The sequence below is a fragment of the Garra rufa genome, chromosome 20, assembly GCF_049309525.1.
Source record: "Garra rufa chromosome 20, GarRuf1.0, whole genome shotgun sequence".
Classification (NCBI taxonomy): domain Eukaryota; kingdom Metazoa; phylum Chordata; class Actinopteri; order Cypriniformes; family Cyprinidae; genus Garra; species Garra rufa.
In genome coordinates, this window is record NC_133380.1 from 30889538 (window position 1) to 30906215 (window position 16678).

General features: G+C 37.4%; 1 protein-coding gene across 1 annotated transcript in view; it reads right to left on the reverse strand.

Moving 5' to 3' along the window:
• Positions 1 to 16678, reverse strand: part of LOC141293518 (isoleucine--tRNA ligase, cytoplasmic-like) — a 96334-nt gene that overhangs the window by 47108 nt on the left and 32548 nt on the right. Inside the window, exons 13-15 of the mRNA XM_073825548.1 lie at positions 9400 to 9498; positions 3726 to 3852; positions 81 to 154 (exon numbers count right to left, since the gene is read on the reverse strand). Coding sequence (XP_073681649.1) covers positions 81 to 154; positions 3726 to 3852; positions 9400 to 9498 — 300 coding nt within the window. The remainder of the gene's footprint in view (positions 1 to 80; positions 155 to 3725; positions 3853 to 9399; positions 9499 to 16678) is intronic.

Consider the following 16678-nt stretch of genomic DNA (forward strand, 5'->3'; position numbering starts at 1 on the left):
TGAGTTAGGTTTCTGCAGTTCTGAGGCCTGCGATGATTTGTGAGGGACAGGCTAGAGAATGGGGCGTCTCTGAGTCTCACCTTTCCCTGTGAAGATCAGATACTTTAACTCCTGTCAGCTCCTCCAGCTCAGCCATGGAGCCCACACACACCACCTAAACAGCAATGAAGAAGAAACACTGAACTTTATCTGCCTTAACATTTAGGAGACAATATCTTTGGAGAAGAGAAATGGGTTGCGAAATCACTACAGCTAAACCACGTGATATATGGACTGTTTAAGAACTATAAGATTGTTGGGGAAAATATTTCATAATATTAAAATTCAACAAGAATTTTACACATTCAGAAGAAAATGTGAGTAATGTTTCTCGAGCTAAAAACCACCACAAGCTGTTTTATAATCCAGGAATAGGTATATTTCACATTTGCACATATTTGTAAAAACCTAACACTGGCCAGAAAGCAGGACAACCTTGATTTTCACCAGGTGGGCAGTGAAGTTTACCGTAAAGTGTGTTACTAAAAGTGAGTGGCGAGGTTGGGCCGCTGTCCCCGTTTTCGGCTGGTCTCAGGTAATGTGGCCCAGATAGGGCCGCCTCGGCAGAGAGCAAGAGAGCTGCGCTTTCTGGCCCCACTCCGCTCCGCTCGGGGAGCCAGTGACACTCCAGAGACTCGCTCCTGGAAACAACTCATTATGCTATTTTCAGGAAGCAGGTCGCTGTCCTTCTTTTCGAACAGCTCGTTTCAGCAGGCAAAGACGCCAACAACCTAATTCTGACTTCCCACAAGTTGAGCTTTTAAGAAAAGCACACTAATAAGAGCATTTAAAGACCATTACCAATCTTTAAGACAGTTATCCTTCTAAGAAGATTCAAATGATGGTAGCAGCTAGTTCACACAGCTTTCACAAAATACAGCTAAAAGGAATTGGCACTGTGACGAAAAGTAACAATCATTTTGCTCTAAATATTAAATTAAGTGATATTGTGAATACCAAGTTGATTTTTATTCGATTTAGTTTTAATTGTACTTCTGTAACTCTTTTTTTTACAAATCAAGATTAAGTTTGGCTTTTTACACTTGTCATGTTTGGTTTGATTAAAACAAACTCTGGTGTGATTGTTCTGTTAGTGCGGCTCATTTGAGTAAGTGTGAACGCTGACAAGATGGGTCTCGGTCCGCTTCTGGTGTGGTTCAAATGAAATCTGAATGCAACACGGACCAAATACTTCTAAACAAACCAAAAACGGAAGTAATGACAAGATGCAACACTATGCGATGATAGAAGGCAAGTAGAGGGCAATTGTGGAGCAATGAGGAGGTAAAATGTTGTTTATGAGCTCTTTGTGGTTTTTAGAAAACTTAGGGTGTGTTCACAGTTGTAGTTCGTTTTGTTTGGTTCATTTGGTCTGGACCAAAAAGGAAAATGATACATTTGGTCCTGGTCCTAAATATCAAATAAAAATGATATTGTGAATGCCAAGTTGATTTTTATTCCATTTAGTTTTAATTGTACTCTTGTAACTCTTTTTTACAAATCAAGATTATTTTAAGTTTGTTTATTAATTTTTCAATTAAGGGTGTGTTCACACTTGTCATGTCTGGTTTGATTAAAACGTACTCTGGCGTGATTGCTCTGTTGCTTCCAAACCCTGGTGTGCACCAAACTCTGGTGCGGTTCGAATAAAATATGAATGCAACATGGACCAAATACTTGTAAAAATGAACCAAAAACAGAAAATAATGACAAGATGCGATGCTATGTGACATGATTTCCTGAAAGGAACAAGCGGTGTCTCCAAAGAAAAAAAGAGTAGAGCGCAGTTGTGGAGCAAAAAGGAGGTGAAGTGCCTTTTATGAGCTCTTTGTGGTCAAAATAAAATCATATACAGTCAAGCCCGAAATTATTCATACTCCTGGCAAATTTAAAAAGTAACTTAAATTTACTTTTATTCAACCAGCAAGTTTTTTTTTTTTTTGACCAGAAATGGCACAGGCTTCTCCCAAAAGACAATAAGACGTACATGATGTACAACAGGCATCATTGTGGAAAAAAATATTTCTCAGCTTTTATTTACATTTGAACAAAAAGTGGCATGTCCAAAATTATTCATACCCTTTGTAAACTGTCACAGTCTGTGGGAAAATCCAAAGTTCTATACCATTCCAAATAGTCCAAGCTGTTCTTAAGCATCCAAATTACCCTGATTCATTGGGAACAGCTGTTTTAATCAACTCAACAGGTGAAAAACAGAAGCTCTCTGCTGCTGGTTTGTGGACAGTCATGGCTAAGACAAAGGAGCTCACTGAGGACCGGCAGCTGCGCATTGTGGCTGCTCACAAGTCAGGAAAGGGCTATAAGACCATACCTAAATGTTTTGAAGTTCCAGTGGCTACAGTGTAAAGTATTATTAAAAAATACAAGACATTCCGCACTGTGAAAAATCTCAGAGGACGTGGTCGGAAGCCAAAAGTGACACCTGTGCTGGCCAGGAGGATAGTGAGAGAGGTAAAAAAGGATCACCACTAAGGCCATCCTGATAAATCTGGGCTCTGCTGGTGGCAACATCTCAAGACAGACAGTCCAACAGACATTGCACACCGCTGGGTTCCAAGGACGCAGACAAAGGAGGACACCACTTCTCCAGATAAGGCACACAAAAGCCTGCTTGGCCTTTGCAAATGCTCATCTGGGCAAAGAAGAAGACTTCTGGTCTTCTGTTTTATGGTCAGATGAAACAAAAATTGAATTGTTTGGCCACGATGTAGCCTTCATTTTGTGTAAAAAAGGAGAAGCCTTCAACCTGTCAAACATGGTGGTGGGAACCTAATGTTTTGGGGGTGTTTTTCAGCCGGTGGACCAGGGAACCTAATCACAGTAAACGGCACCATGAAAAAGGAGCAATACATCAAAACTCTCAACAACAACATCAGACAAGTCTGCAGAGAAACTTGGCCTTGGGCACCAGTGGACATTTCAGCACATCAACGACCCAAAACACACAGCAAAAGTGGTGAAGAAATGGTTAGCAGACAAAAACATTAACGTTTTTCAGTGGCCCAGCCAGAGTCCTGACTTAAATCCAATTGAGAATCTCTGGAGGCAGCTAAAGATCAGGGTGATGGCAAGGAGACCCTCCAACCTGAAAGAGTTGAAGCTCATGTCTGTGTCATTGCTAATCAAAAAAAAAAAAAACTTGCTGATTGAATAAAAGTAACTTTAAGTCAGAACTTGCCAGGGGTATGAATAATTTCGGGCTTGACTGTACATGCAACGATGAGCGCGCTTAGTCCAGCAGACTTTTGTTTGGAGTGTTTGTGAGTTCCGTCACGAAATATACGTCATTCAACCCGATCAGGTTGTGCAAGTCTCACTATGCCTTTAGGTTCAGCATTTTTACCAAATATATCATTTTCCTTTTTGGTCCAGACCAAATGAACCAAACAAACCAAAACACAAGTGCAAACACACCCTAAATTTCCTAAAAACTGTGTCAAAAATGTTATAATAAAAATAAAATATCGGTAAATAAAATATCTGTAGGTAAATGCTTTATTACTATTGTTTAATTTAAATGTAAAATATTTTGAATCTACAATGTCTAAAATGGTTCCTACGTTCAAGCAATTGTAAAGCTAATACACAATCAAGAAAAAAACTCTAAAACTCAAAAACAAATTCTAATGCCTGCACTTTAAAATGCTGACAGATCCATCACTGACCTCTTCATAGTCATCGCTGACCCACAGTGGGATGGGCGTCCCCCAGTAACGGTTTCGAGAGACAGCCCAGTCACGTGCGTCCCTCAGCCAGTTGCCAAAGCGTTTCTCCCTCACAAACTCAGGAACCCTGGGTACAAAGACAGAGAGAAAGAAACAACACTCTTAACTTCATATAGTCCTTAACCTTACGTAGACCTTTGCAGAAATGTCCAAAAAAGCTCTTATTCTATTAGGCTTGAATGCTTAAACGTTCAAACTGGCAAGGCTTAAAAATGCTGCCAAATGATAAACTTTTGTAGTAGAGAAAAAAATAAATTAATTATTACTTGCACTGTATCTTTTATTCTGATTCAACTGAAAGAAACTTAATAATCAATCACTGTAAAACAATATTTATATCATAATCATGCTATCTAGTTCTCTGTTTTGAGTCAATCTGCAACATAAATGAAAAAAACGTGTCTTTAAAAGGACTGTCTAGCAGTTCCAAGGTAGTCTAACAGGCCTTAATACATCATAGTTAGTAGTAATCCATACTAGTTTTGATCATCAGACAGAATAGACACAGATGTGCATCATCTGCATAGCTATGAAAAAGAACACATGGGTCCTTGTAGCATAAACCAAGAACAAAAGTCCTAAAATCGAACCCTGCTGGAATCCAAAAGAAATGGCAAACTTTTTTAGAGGATTGATTAACTAATTTCTGTGTAAATTATTTATGAAACCATTCTTACATAGAATTTCACAATTTATTTTTCTTGTTTTTGTATTCTATTTACACAGAAATTTGCTCTGATTTTGTCTGATGAATAAAGACCATTATATTTCCCAGCATTCAAGTGCACATAAATTTCAACAAAGTCAATGTTGTTTCTGTAGTTTGGTAAGGTTTTATTAGGTTAGGTTTAGGTTGCCTCCAGCAGGGTTTCTGCAGATATGAACAAGTGAAATTTAAGACTTTTTAAGACCTTTTTAATACCACCTTATATGAAATTTAAGACCTAAACCTGTAATGGAAATAGATATTATATTACATGCATATGTGATATTTAATGTGTTTAATGTAAAAAGTAAACAAAATTTCATGGCTGTCATAAATTAAATTTATTACTACGATATACAGTGAACTTTCCATATCAGCAGATACTATTCCACACAAAATATCCCCATAAAAGTACCACTAGAAATATCTGATTTAAAAAAATAAATTCTGAAGCGATTTTTTTTTTTTTACTTTTGAAATATATGCGTACCTTTGAAATTTATTTTATGAATTTATCAATAAATTCTAAATGGCTGTTAGCAGTGAGATTACATAATTTACACTGCAAAATTAAAAGTGAGATTAATGTTTTAAATACATTTATTGATTTATAAATATATATATTATAAATGTTATATAAATACTGCGATTCTGTCTGAAGACGCAGAAACTTCCACAGAGGGAGAAAAAAATCTACAGTTGTTAGCAACTGGCCTTAGCCAAGCCCTATATTCAGTTTTTCCAAGCCCAGTTTCGCTAAACTTGCACTTCCTCATAGCTAAAAAGTTAAATCCATTTGACTTCTGCGGTACAATCCGAGAGAGACTCGCGCCAATAACAGAAAGCTGATTGGCTATTGCATGCTGGTCTCATTTGTAGTTTAAATTCAGCAAATTATATTTGGAATAGTGAAATAAAGAACTACAACACCACGGAAACAACAGAAAGAGAATTTAAATGAGCATTAGAGGTAGCGTTACATGGACATCGGAAAAATAAGACCTGTGTAAAATTATTTAAGACCTAGAACAGCGAATTTAAGACTTTTTAAGGCCTAAAATTTTGATTTTTAAATTTTAGACTTTTTAAGACTTTTTAAGACCCCGCGGAAACCCTGTCCAGGTAAAGGTCTTCATGGGTCCACTTGGATGTGAAAACCCAAGGTCCGACCCAAACCCGCTTGAGTTTGAGTCCTTGGACACGGGACATGGGATCAGTATTAGCAGCCTCAAGTCTTGGTTAATTAAATAAATGTGCTTTTTCCGAATGTACCCGATAAGACCTAAAATCTATTAAACTAACCTGGATGCATAGCCCAGTCAGTTTTTTTTTTTTCTTTACTGACTGTGGGGCTGCAGGCCACGTCAATACTGTTTACGTTCAGGTTCAGTTGGGTTCGAAAATAGCCAGAATGCCATTGGGTTGGACTCGGGTTTTTCTCTTAAAAAATGTATTTATGCACATCGGGTAGAAAGTGATTTTAGGACCCGAGAAGACACCTACCTCTGGATCGCAACTCATTTTGCAAATAAGACTACATTAAACTAGCTTTAATTTTTGTAGTTTAAACAAAACTTCCGTGCATCACGGATAATGCCCACTTGAAAAATCATAAGAATATTGCTACAGATCATCGTTCACACTAGTCAGGCAGATTTTTTAATTATTATGCTCGAAAAAGAAAAAAAGAAAATGACAATTTAAAATAATCCGTCCCTTAGTAAAGGAAGGTTAAACGTCCTCCTGGGCTTCGTCCTGCTGCCCTCTTCTAGACACAGCCGAGAGAGAAAGTCTCAGCATCTGCAGCGAGCTTTCATCAGAACACCACTGACTTCATCAATTCTCATCGGGAAGAGGCATTTCTATTTAAGTTCCATCTCGGCACCCAATATATCAATTTAATGATTTTTCTCTTCTCTTATGCTCTCTCATCTCTGAACTAAATGCAGAATTTAAGGGCACTGTGATGGGCTGGATGCGCAGGACATCATCCAGCAGCTCTAGAATAAGCCAACAGAAGAGGTCTGCATTAGATGTTAGATCTGTTAATGTGCCGCGACTGTGAGGTCAAATTAGGGCAGGTCTGATAATGAACAGCTTCTTGGGACTGATGTAAGATATAAACCATCTTTGGTGAAATAATAGAGTAAAGAAATAGTTCACCAGAAATGATAATTGTGTCATCGTTTACTCTTCTGTTCTCTTCATATCTCGTATGACTTCTGAAAACTGTGCCAAATGCTCTTTTGAATGCAATTACAATGAATGAAGACTTCAAAAAGGACACAATTACCATAAAAGGCTCATGAAATTGTTCATGGACTGCAATTTAAGTTGTTATTCAGAGATAACCCTACCATAGCACACAAGTCCCATTGACTGTTATGATGCTTTTATGATAAGTTCAGGGCTTTATAATAAGTTGGCTTTGAAGCAGCTCCAGCAATATAAGAGCGCAGATTCAGATATCCGCAACTCCAATAAAGCAATGCTTTATCACAATTTCAAACATCTACAAATCTGAGCCATTAATCTGAATAGTGCAATTACATAAACCCCAGAAAACCCTCTAAAGAAAGACTCCCTGACATATAGAATCGCTCTAAACCATCAACTCTGGACATAGAACCGTAGAGCAATATTCACAGTGCTAAAATTGCACAGAATTATTTCATTATGGCATTTATGTGCACTAGACATAAACCCAAAGTACCCTGCTGAACTCTTAAGCCATTATCTGGAACACAAACATGGCCTGTTCTGCATTTCGTGCACTGTCCAGTGACTCAGTGTGTCTATGTCCTGCAGGTGATTCATCTGAGAGTGACAGTCACATTACAGCGGATCGGCCCTGATGCTCACATATGCTGCCAAACACCTGCGCTGGGTGACCACAGACATCAGTTACAACACACGTCTCTGTAGAGTGCTAAGCAGCTGCCAGCGTATACTTAGTTACTGTTTCATGCAGGAGGCTGTAGATTATGTGGATAAAAAAAAAAATGACACTATTACAAAAATATTTTTGGCGTTTTTTTTTACGGTTCAAGAACAGTTAAGCAATGTGCATGTGGTGAATCTTAATCTAACATTTACTAAATTATGAACATACAGTATGTCACAAAAGTGAGTATACCCCTCACATTTCAGCAACCATTTTAGTCTGAGCTGTCTTTTATGGTCTGAGCACTGACAAGCTGACCTTCTACTTCTGCAACCTTTAAAGCAATGCTGGCATTGTGGCATATGGCTTTGCATGGTTAAACAACATAGTGCTATCATCACATTTGTTGCCAGCTATTTTGACAATAATGTCTGTATGTTGAGTTATTTCCAGAGGACAGTAAATCTATACTGCAATACAAGCTGCACATTGACTACTCTAAAATATATCCAAGTTTCATTTCTATAGTATTGTCCCTTGAGAAGATATACTAAAATAGTTGCTGAAATGTGAGGGGTGTACTTTTGTGACATACTGTTTTTTCTATTGTAGTGCCTATCAGGGTTGGGGAAAGTCACTTTTAAAAATAATGTATTACAATATTACATTACGTTACTCCCTAAAAAAAGTAACTACATTGACTTTTTTAAGGACATTTGTGTTAGTTAACATGTAATTATTAGAGGTTTGCTTTATATTCCAAGCTTTGGATTTCACAGCTTTTATTTTTATTTTTCTCATTCTGCAAATGAGACGAGTAAATGCCCATTCACATTTAGTCTAAAACTACATCATGTTCACACAGCACACAACAACGCCTCTAGACTACTAAAAAAAGTAATCTGATTACATAACTGTCATTACTTGTAAAGCATTACCCCCAACACTGTTTCCCACTATAGGTTGATTTGAATGAAACTTGATGTGCGTCCTCAAAATAGCCTCTTATAAAAGTGTATCATGCAGACTAAACTTGGCATTCAGGAGATACAGGCTAATTAGTCAACATGAATTCTTTACTCCAAAAAATCTGAAATACAGAAACTTTTTGAAAGTTTTTTTTGTCAGGATGGACTGCAAACTACATTTGCCTTGCTTCCGTCTGATGAATCTGAATTCAAATGCACAATTTACAACAAAGTCAATATTGTTTCTCTAGTCTGGCAAGATTCAATTAGGCCAGGTTTAGGTCGCCTCTAGATTGCAAATAATTTTGCATACAACACTATATTATCATAGTTATACGTTTAATTAAACTTTTTTAAATAAACACTTGCTGAGTTATGAACATATTTCAGTTATAGTGGCCACTATAGATGAAACTGGATGAAACTTGGTGCGTATACTCAAAATATCCTCTTTTGAAAGTGTACCAATTGTCATGCAGACTAAACTTTGCATTCGTGAGACTAATTAGTCAACATGAATCCATTGCTCCTTTCTGCAAAAAATGCGACAGACAGAAACTCTTTCAAAAGCTTTTTGTCAGAAAGAACAGTAGATGAAATTTGGGGGGGGGGAAATGGTAGTATTCACATTAGTGGATAAGTTTGTAAAAGTAACTTTTCATAAAACGCACAACTGTGGAAAATTATACAGAAACAGAAGACCACGATATTCAGCATAAATAAGAAAATCAACAAAAACATGAGGCTTCTTCCGCACCTTTACAGCACCTACCTCGAATCAGATCCTGCATAAGGAATTTAACGAGTCACTCAAAACTAATTCAAATGACTTTGAAACTGCATCTGAGAAACAAAGCTCTTACTATGCAGTTCTGACAAAGCACCATATCACACATCGTCAAGAGACTGAGGATCCTATTAAAATGTATGAGAAAACACCAACCAGACTTTGATGTGAGAGTTTGTCCAGTCATGCATTATACAAGAGCCGTAAATATGTGCGACTGATCAGCATGCAGGTCACATACAGGTATAGAGATGCCAGATTCACTGTACCAGTAGCATTTGCTGTTGTTGTCCAAAAGTTTCTCCACCATGTGTTCCACCCTCACAAACCAGCTGGGCACTGCTTTATAGATCAGCGGCGTGTCCGACCTGCAAATGAAAGGTTTTGTCAGTATTTAAAGATGAATTTTGAATGTTGAAGTACTCTCTTCTGTGCCAGCTTCAAATGGCAGGACTACCAATCAATGGCAGATGGGAAGGTGGTAAGACTGGAAAGTGCTCTTGAAGTAATAATGAAGAAACCTCTATGTGATTAATCATTTTAAATATATAAAAATGGTTATATGATAAATTGCTTGTGGCTTTTAAATAGCTTCTGAAATACAAAATAAATACTTAGTGTTTAACATAAATAATTGGTGACTAAACAAATTGCTGATTCAATTACTTCACCCGCAATTCTTCAGTACATTTTATTTTGTATCATTACCTAAATGCCTACTATAAAAATACATGAGGGATAAATGAATTGGCAGAACCTCAAAAAGTGAACTCTTTGTTTGTTCGTAAACAGTAATTACTTGTGACTTTCACTTAACTAAAAGTGCTTTTGTTTATATTTTGGGCGCTGTCCAGTAATGACAATGACTAGCACACAATGAATTTGGATTAGTCATGTCTGACCGCAAGCTTATCGGTTTACATACAGTTGAGGTCAAAAGTTTACATCCCCCTTTCAGAATCTGCAAAATGTAAATTATTTACCAAAATAAGAGGGATCATACAAAATGCATGTTATTGTTTATTTAGTACTGACCTGAATAAGATATTTCACATAAAAGATGTTATTAATGTAATTTATAAAAAATAGCCTCGTTCAAAAGTTTACATACACTTGATTTTTAATACTGTGTTGTTACCTGAATGATCCACGGCTGTTTTTTTTTTGTTTTTGTTTTTTGTTTAGTGATAGTTGTTCATGAGTCTCCTGTTTGTCCGGGAACAGTTAAACTGCCTGCTGTTCTTCATAAAAATCCTTTAGGTCCCACAAATTATTTGGTTTTCCAGCATTTTTGTGTATTTGAACCTTTTCCAACAATGACTGTATGATTTTGAGATCCATCTTTTCACACTGAGGACAACTGAGGGACTCATATGCAACTATTACAGAAAGTTCAAACGCTCACTGATGCTCCAGAGGAAAAAAAAACGATGCATTAAGAGCTGGGGGTGAAAACTTTTGAACAGAATAGAGATGTGCACGTTTTTCTTATTTTGCCTATATATCACAAGATATCTATGTTTCCCAGAAGACAAAATGTACCCTGATCTTCAATTTCAAAAAGTTTTCACCCTCTTAATGCATGTTTTTTTCCTTGGTTTTTGAACCTTCTGTAATGAGCCCCTTAGTTGTCCTCAGAGTAAAAAGATGGATCTCAAAATCATACAGTCTTTGTTGGAAAGGGTTCAAATTCATAAAAATGCTGAAAAACCAAAGAATTTGTAAGACCTGAAGGTTTTTTCTTAAGAACAGCAGGCAGTTTAACTGTTCAGCTGTGGATCACTCAGGTAACAACACAGTATTAAGAGTCAAGGGGATGTGAACTTTTGAACGAGGTCATATTTATTTTTTACAAATTCAGCTATTATTTTCTCTTGTGGAGTGTGTGTAAACATCTTTATGTGAAATATCTTATTCAGGTCAGTACTAAATAAAAAAATAACTCGCATTTTGTATGATCCCTCTTATTTTGGTAAAATAATTACCATTTTGCAGATTCTGAAAGATCAAACTTTTGATCTCAACTGTACTTATTAGCAACGGAACTGAATCCTGATATCAGAATGATGCATCCTAACTTTGAAATTATTTTGAAAACAGAATGATTCTTTTGACTATTCCTGGCCATTAATGCCATGATCAATTACAGCTTTTAATTGACTTTTTGACTTTTAAAGTTAGAGGTTGCATTATGCTAACCAGATAATCAATGAAAACTAAATCTTTTGTTGCTTGACATTTTGCTAAATAATAAGTTAACAGTGAACCAGTCCTGCCCTCTCTGTTGGTTTCTCCATCACGCTTATGTTGTCGTTTGTTGGTAGCACATTGACACTACAGTCTATGATTACAGATGAGAAGCATTTCTGACCTCTGTAAAACTCACATTAGCATTCTGAATCTCTCTTGATCGACCATCAGTATCTGCTGTGCATTTGCACTGCCAAACCCCTTCAATATCCATAATGTTCATCCCTAGCAGTGCTGGGATGGGCAGAGCTCATAAGAGTCGATAGGAGAGTGATTTATTGATGGCGTAAGCGTTACATGAGTTTCTCTTCGCAAGAAGGGGTAATGAGGCTGGAGGTCTGTGTAGCGCCGCTGTGACCTCTGCCGGCACACTCACACTCATGTGAATTGCTGAAGCAGCAGGGTAGATATTGAGCACTGTATGCTAATGTTCCTGCCCCGTGACACTCCTCTCTATTGGCCACGATATCGACTGAACTCTGCCCGATCCAGCAGAGGTCACAGAGTGGTGTGTGCCACCCTTCTGTAAAGGCTTTTGGGGACTAGTTTTTTGGCCAGCAGAAACAAACAGCTGATGGTGGTCAAGTAATTAAAAAATAGTTTAAATAATCGAGGTATGTTTTAAATAATAATACTTAATCACACCAACTCATTAAACTGACAGCCCTTATGTGATTTTATAAATTGCAATTGCATCGAAGGTTTAAACGACACAATTTTTGGTTTATTTATTTAGATCGTGTCTAAGCTGCTGTGAGCAGAGTAAACGTATGGAGACTAGGGCTGGGTGATATGGCCAAAAAAAATATCAAGAAACAATTTTTCATCTCAGGCAATGATTGGTCACCCCATTCAAAATAATTCAAATTGTATCATTTTAGAGCTTTAAAGTGCTGAAAATAGTTGTGTGAAAAGCTCATTGAAAGTCATTGAAAAGTGCTTTAATGTAATGTTTCTCTCTCAAAAGGTTGAAACAAACCCTGAAACTAATAATGTAATCACATTTGACTATTTCTGCCACAACAACGTAGTTACAGATAGTAACACTGCGCAGCTCAAACGAGTAGTGTGCTTTTGTTATGCTTTTGTTTTGTTTGTCGTTTAATGTTTTTCATATTTTATATGGTGAAATTTAATTGTTTTGACTGTTTGAGTTTTATTAAAATTAATCATTGGTCTTCCACAGTAGCATACATTTAGATCATGATAACCACAGTTAAAACCACACATACAGTGAGCTAAAAAAATTATTTGATCCCCTGCTGATTTTGTATATTTGCCTACTGACAAAGAAATTATCAGTCTATAATTGTAATGGTAGGTTTATTTGAACAGTGAGAGACAGAATAACAACAAAAAAGCCAAAGAAAATGCCTTTCAAAACAGTTATAAATCGATTTGCATTTTAATGAGTGAAATAAGTATTTGACCCCTTCGCAAAACATGACTTAGTACTTGGTGGCAAAACCCTTGTTTGCAATCACAGCGGTCAGATGTTTCTTGTAGTTGGCCACAAGGTTTGCACACATCTCAGGAGGGAATTTGTCCCACTCCTCTTTGCAGATCCTCTCCAAGTCATGAAGGTTTCGAGGCTGACGTTTGGCAATTCGAACCTTTAGCTCCCTCCACAGATTATCTATGGGATTAAGGTCTGGAGACTGGCTAGGCCACTCCAGGACCTAATGTGCTTCTTCTTGAGACACTTCTTTGTTGCCTTGGCTGTGTGTTTTGGGTCATTGTCATGTTGGAATACCCATCCACGACCCATTTTCAATGGTTCTCATCCAAGATTTGACGGTACATGACCCTGTCCATCGTTACTTTAATGCGGTGCAGTTGTCACCCCAAAACATAATGTTTCCACCTCCATGTTTGACAGTGGGGATGGTGTTCCTGGGGTCAAAGGCAGCATTCCTCCTCCTCCAAACACGGCGGGTTGAGTTGATGCCAAAGAGCTTGATTTTGGTCTCATCTGACCCTAACACTTTTACCCAGTTCTCCTCTGAATCATTCAGATGTTCACTGGGCCTGTACATGTTCTTTCTTGAGCAGGGGGACCATGTGGGCACTGCAGGATTTCAATTCTTCACGGGGTAGTGTGTTGCCAATTCGTCACCTTGGAATTATAAGGTTCTATCTGACATTTTTGTCAAAATTGAGTTATTCACATATTCTTATTCTGTGACAACTTATTTACATTATGTAATTTTTTTTAAAGTTGTATACATTTTAGGACGTTTTATTAAGAAAACAAAAAGGTTCTATCTACAGAGTCGAACTCTAACTTGGTTCTATAAGGTTCTATCTGTGACCCAATCAGCACTTCGAATGCAAACAAGAGGACCGATCAGGACCAACGTTCTTTGTCATGTCACCGGACTGCTCCGTTACAGCAGCAAAGATTAGCGTTAAACAACAATTACATGTCTGCAGAATCAAGTGCTATTCACCTTTATTCCTCAAAGCGGCATTGTTTAAAATATAATGATGACGCAATTGTCTTTAACTTATAATTACCGCAGACATAAAACAAATAATATTATCTGATGATGGCAGTTATGGTAAAATTTATCTGCTTAAATCAAACCATTATAAGTTTTATAAAGGTAAGGAATGCCTTTTTAATTCTTTTGTAACTGTTCTTAAAATATCAAGTTTTTTTTCCCCCTTTTGCAGTAGTTTATATGTCCATCCATGTCATATGCATATCTGGGTTGCAAAAAAAAAAACGAATATGGTGATTGGCGAAACATTTATGCAGTTTAAATTCTTAAAATATCTTAAATATGACAACATTAAGCTTTAAAATGACTATTTTAAGCTTTAAAGTCTTAATTACAACAACAACAAAAACATCAGCATGTTGTCCCGGCCATACCGATCTAGAGACAGACATTTTCCCTGTCCCACTTTTTATGGAATAAAGTCCCAGTCAGATGAATTAGGAGTAGGTGCTTTAACTGTTTTTGCAATAATGTGTAATTACCTACTATAATCCTACCTAAAATTAACAGCTGCTCTGGACAAAATTATTTAGCACATTTTATGCCTAATTTAAAACAAGAAAAAAAAAGTTAATACTAAAATATGAAATACATGTGAAAAGCATTAAATTTACCTTTCTTGTACATGTTGACACATTGTTACAACACTAATTTATGTTTTAAAACAAATTATAAGTAAACTAAAACTAAAAATTAAAAGTATTTACAAGTATTTCTTGAAAACAGTTGCTTTAATTAATGTTTTGCAAGATAGAACCTTATAATTCCAAGCGGAAAATTACTTTTTAGAATTAGAATTATATCTGCATTTGACCTGTTCCTAAAATCCCCATTTTAAAATTTCAGAGGATTTTGATATTGTACAGTCGTGGCCAAAAGTTTTGAGAATGACACAAATATTAGTTTTCACAAAGTTTGCTGCTCAACTGCTTTTAGATCTTTGTTTAAGTTGTTTCTGTGATGTACTGAAATATAATTACAAGCACTTCATACATTTCAAAGGCTTTTATCGACAATTACATGACATTTATGCAAAGAGTCAGTATTTGCAGTGTTGGCCCTTCTTTTTCAGGACCTCTGCAATTCGACTGGGCATGCTCTCTGTCAACTTCTGGGCCAAATCCTGACTGATAGCAACCCATTCTTTCATAATCACTTCTTGGAGTTAACAGAATTAGTGGGTTTTTTGTTTGTCCACCCGCCTCTTGAGGATTGACCACAAGTTCTCAATGGGATTAAGATCTGGGGAGTTTCCAGGTCATGGACCCAAAATTTCAACGTTTTGGTCCCCGAGCCACTTAGTTATCACTTTTGCCTTATGGCACGGTGCTCCATCGTGCTGGAAAATGCATTGTTCTTCACCAAACTGTTGTTGGATTGTTGGAAGAAGTTGCTGTTGGAGGGTGTTTTGGTACCATTCTTTATTCATGGCTGTGTTTTTGGGCAAAATTGTGAGTGAGCCCACTCCCTTGGATGAGAAGCAACCCCACACATGAATGGTCTCAGGATGCTTTACTGTTGGCATGACACAGGACTGATGGTAGCGCTCACCTTTTCTTCTCCGGACAAGCCTTTTTCCAGATGCCCCAAACAATCAGAAAGAGGCTTCATCGGAGAATATGACTTTGCCCCAGTCCTCAGCAGTCCATTCGCCATACTTTTTGCAGAAGATCAATCTGTCCCTGATGTTTTTTTTTTTTGGAGAGAAGTGGCTTCTTTGCTGCCCTTCTTGACACCAGGCCATCTTCCAAAAGTCTTGGCCTCACTGTGCATGCAGATGCGCTCACACCTGCCTGCTGCCGTTCCTGAGCAAGCTCTGCACTGGTGGCACACCGATCCCGCAGCTGAATCCTCTTTAGGAGACGATCCTGGCGCTTGCTGGACGTTCTTGGACGCCCTGAAGCCTTCTTAACAAGAATTGAACCTCTTTCCTTGAAGTTCTTGATGATCCTATAAATTGTTGATTTAGGTGCAATCTTAGTAGCCACAATATCCTTGCCTGTGAAGCCATTTTTATGCAACGCAATGATGGCTGCACGCGTTTCTTTGCAGGTCACCATGGTTAACAATGAAAGAACAATGATTTCAAGCATCACCCTCCTTTTAACATGTCAAGTCTGCCATTCTAACCCAGTCAGCCTGACATAATGATCTCCAGCCTTGTGCTCGTCAACATTCTCACCTGAGTTAACAAGACGATTACTGAAATGATCTCAGCAGGTCCTTTAATGACAGCAATGAAATGCAGTGGAAATTTTTTTCGGGATTAAGTTAATTTTCATGGCCAAGAAGGACTATGCAATTCATCTGATCACTCGTCATAGCATTCTGGAGTATATGCAAATTGCTATTATAAAAACTTAAGCAGCAACTTGTCCAATTTCCAATATTTATGTAATTCTCAAAACTTTTGGCCACGTATGTACATTTAGAATAAATTTAGGGTCCCTGTCATTTTCATGTAGTAAAGAAATTTGTTCCCCATATTGTTTTTGCTATATGAAATGCAAAATCTTTAAAGCTCAATATCTCAAAACCACTTAGAACGCAGATAGAACCTTATAATTCTAAGGTGACGAATTGTTTTCTTGGTGACTATGGTCCTAGCAGCCTTAAGATCATTGACAAGATACTTCCTTGTAGTTTTTGCTGATTCCTTACTGTTCTCATGATCACTGAAACTCCACGAGGTGAGATCTTGCATGGAGCCCCAGAACGAGGGAGACTGACAGTTATTTTGTGTTTCTTCCTTTTGCGAATAGTCGCACCAACTGTTGTCACCTTCTCACCAAGA